We start from the raw sequence: 2,941 nt of genomic DNA on the forward strand, positions 1-2,941 counted from the left end.
GAGGGGTGGGGGAGAAAAAATAACAGAATAAATAAAAAACTATTACACTAGGTAAATGTATGATTACCCAAATGGTATGTCTCTACTTCATGTACAAACAGAGAAATAAGATGTATCACTTTTGTTTACAAAAAAAATTAAAAAGAAAAAGAAAAAAATTTCAGCTTAGAGAAATTTATCATATCATTTACCAAGATAAATAAAATTTATCATATCTCTTTCAGTTTCATGGTTGTAAGATATTCTAATATTTACAAGTGTTGGTCATTTAAAATTTTACTTTCTATGATTTTATTAACTTTTCCCTCCTATAATGTGGCAAAATTCTGAAGAACCATGACCTAAAACAGAATTTAAACTACATTTTAAATTTTAAATTTAAATTTTTTTTGGCAGAGAGAAGGGAAGAGTTTATTCTCTGGAGAGGAGGGGTCAGAGGTGGGGAACAAGGTCAGGGCAGGGAAATGTCCTCCAGCTTCTGGTCCAGTGTCTTGAGGTCATCCAGGAATTGGGTCGGGGTGAGAATGTGTGAGGAGCCGATAAGTGCCTCCCACTTGCCCTCAGTGGCCCTGGTCACCTCATAGGCGGCCCTCATCTTTGACATGGCCACACAACCCATGATGTACATGATGAGCCTAGACCCAGGCCGCGCCTCGATGCCCACCTTTTTCTTGTGCCAGTGGCCAAAGCGGGTACTGACAGCAGCCTGGGAGCTGGATGTGGGAGCAGGATCTGACACAAAGGGCCACAGCTTTTGGTCCAGGCCAACCTCCACCACATCCTCCATCATGTCCTTGATGATCGGAGTCCAGCGGGACAGCTGATAGGTGGGCTCACTTTGTTCCCTCTGCTCCAGGCGGATTGAAGTCCCTGAGTCCCCAGGATTGGTGACTGTACCCCCCAGCTGCTCCAGGTTCCAGATAAAGCTGCTGTAGGCCTGCACATTGGCATATTGGATCAGCTTGGCTAGGTTCTCCTCACTCACACCATTCCGTAGGAGGATGTAGAGTAACAGGACCCAAATCTTGTCATAGGGTGGCACCGCTGCATCCAGCAGCACAGGGATTAACTTCATGGCATTCTTGATCTTCTCGCCCTCTGCATCAGAGCCCATGGCCAGGTCCTGCTCCACACCCCACAGCTTTTCCACATAGCCCTTGAAGTGTTTCATGCAGTCGTCGGCTAAATGCAGGTGTGAGAATACTTGCTCAGCTCCATCTGGTACTGCAGCATCTTTTTCAGGATGTGGTACAGGTCTTTGATGTTGGCCTTGTCAGTGGTCAGGCTCTTGCTCTCACAGAACATCTTCAGAAGCTCCGTGACCTTCTTGGAGACATCAGCAATGTGCATGTGCCGAAGCTCCACACACAGGTCATCGTCCTCATCCAGCAGCACTGCCTTCTCCCGTGCCTCACTCAGCCCGGTGGTCTCATACCTGTATGTGTCCTGTTCGATGTCCAACAGGTTATAAGCCATGGCCTGGAACGTTAGCTCATGTAGCAGTGGGGACACAGGGTCTGCTGCTTGGTCCACAATCAGCAGCTGTGAGTAGGTCTTCTCAGAGCCCTCGCTCAGACTGGGGGTGTCTGCCTTGAAGGCTTGGCCAGGACTGCATGGGCCAACTGGGCTGTGTCTTCTGGACCTTTGCGGTAGCGGATGGCCAGGTACTCCTGCAGAGTGGCACACAGCGTAGCAATTTGCTGGGCCAGAGCTTCCGAGATGACATGCTCGCTTCCCTGCCTGGAAGGGGCAGTAGAGGTTGTAAGTGCTGTGGGGCACATCCAGGGAGAACACCTGAGCCTTGTAGGGGAGGAAGGCAAAGAGGATTTCTTTCAGCAACTTCACCACCTTTGCCAGGCGAGAGCAGCCCAGCTCACTGAACAGGGGCTCGGGGCAGGTGTCAGTGAAGAAGATGTGTGCCGCTTTGTAGGTGAAGGTTGGGGTTCCGCGGAAGTCGATCAGAGCCTGAACCGACTTCTCTGTGGGGCTCAGCAAATAAATTGCCTCCAGGCTGGGGATGTGGTCTCGCCGTTTGTTGATGTCTTCAACAATGGTGATGCCCTCAGCCAGGATGTCTGACATTTTACAGCAGGATGACAGGATGTGCATACTTGGGTGGTCCATGATGAGCACCTTCCATTTCCCATCCTTTTTGACACTCCGAATGACTCGACTCAGAATTTTTTCCCCCACCACCGCCTTCAGCCATGAGGGTGCCATCTTCTCCCTGGAGCAATGCCTCAGTTTCCAGGTATTTTATTTTATTTTATTTTATTTTTTTGTGGTGCTGGGGACAGAACCCAGGGCCTTGTTCTTGCAAGGCAAGCACTCTACCGACTGGGTTATATCCCCAGCACTTGACCACCAGATAGCTCCCCATCTCCCCCTTGGCAACATTCCCCAGCCCCAAGCTGCTACCTCTACCAGAAAAGGCTCTTCCCACCTCCACACAGGTTGCTTCTCCCACTCCACAGGTGCTACTCTTAGCAAAAGGAGTATCTAACCACTGTGGCTTCTCCCATCCCAAGGGTCTCCCTCAACTTCTTCCTGTACTCCCTCTCCCCCAGGTGGCTGCCCCCTCTCCTCAGGTGCCCCCACTCCACCAGGTGACTCCCTCACCTTTATCTATCCATCTCTCTCTCCTGGATGCCTTCCCCTGTCACCCCAGTAATCTGTCCCCATGCTACTGGTGCCATTTCCCCTTGAACTCTTCCATCAAGGGTTGTTTTCCCACATAGGGTGTTCCCACTTCTAACCCTGGCTAATCTGCAGGGGTTCCCAGAGCTGAGATGAGCCTTAGAAAATTAGGACTATTATAATTCCAGGCAAAGAAGTGGCTCTGGCCAGGAGCATCTGCAGGCCCTGCCCCTCCACGGGTGGAGGATGTTCCATGCCTAGCCTTTGGGTGCTCTGGAGTTCAGCTAGGTGGGGTTGAGGCCAG

At 50.5% G+C, this 2,941-nt stretch overlaps 1 protein-coding gene across 1 annotated transcript; it reads right to left on the minus strand.

The window, feature by feature from the left end:
- Nucleotides 1-395: 395 nt before the first annotated feature.
- LOC124974661 (syntaxin-binding protein 2-like) lies at nucleotides 396-2,220 on the minus strand. Its single transcript, XM_047537765.1, is given in 4 exon segments — nucleotides 396-1,197; nucleotides 1,200-1,604; nucleotides 1,607-1,727; nucleotides 1,729-2,220. Coding segments are annotated over 4 exon segments (1,764 nt in total). The 3' UTR covers nucleotides 396-451.
- Nucleotides 2,221-2,941: the final 721 nt, after the last annotated feature.

The sequence above is a fragment of the Sciurus carolinensis genome, unplaced genomic scaffold (genome assembly GCF_902686445.1).
Source record: "Sciurus carolinensis unplaced genomic scaffold, mSciCar1.2, whole genome shotgun sequence".
Classification (NCBI taxonomy): Eukaryota; Metazoa; Chordata; class Mammalia; order Rodentia; family Sciuridae; genus Sciurus; species Sciurus carolinensis.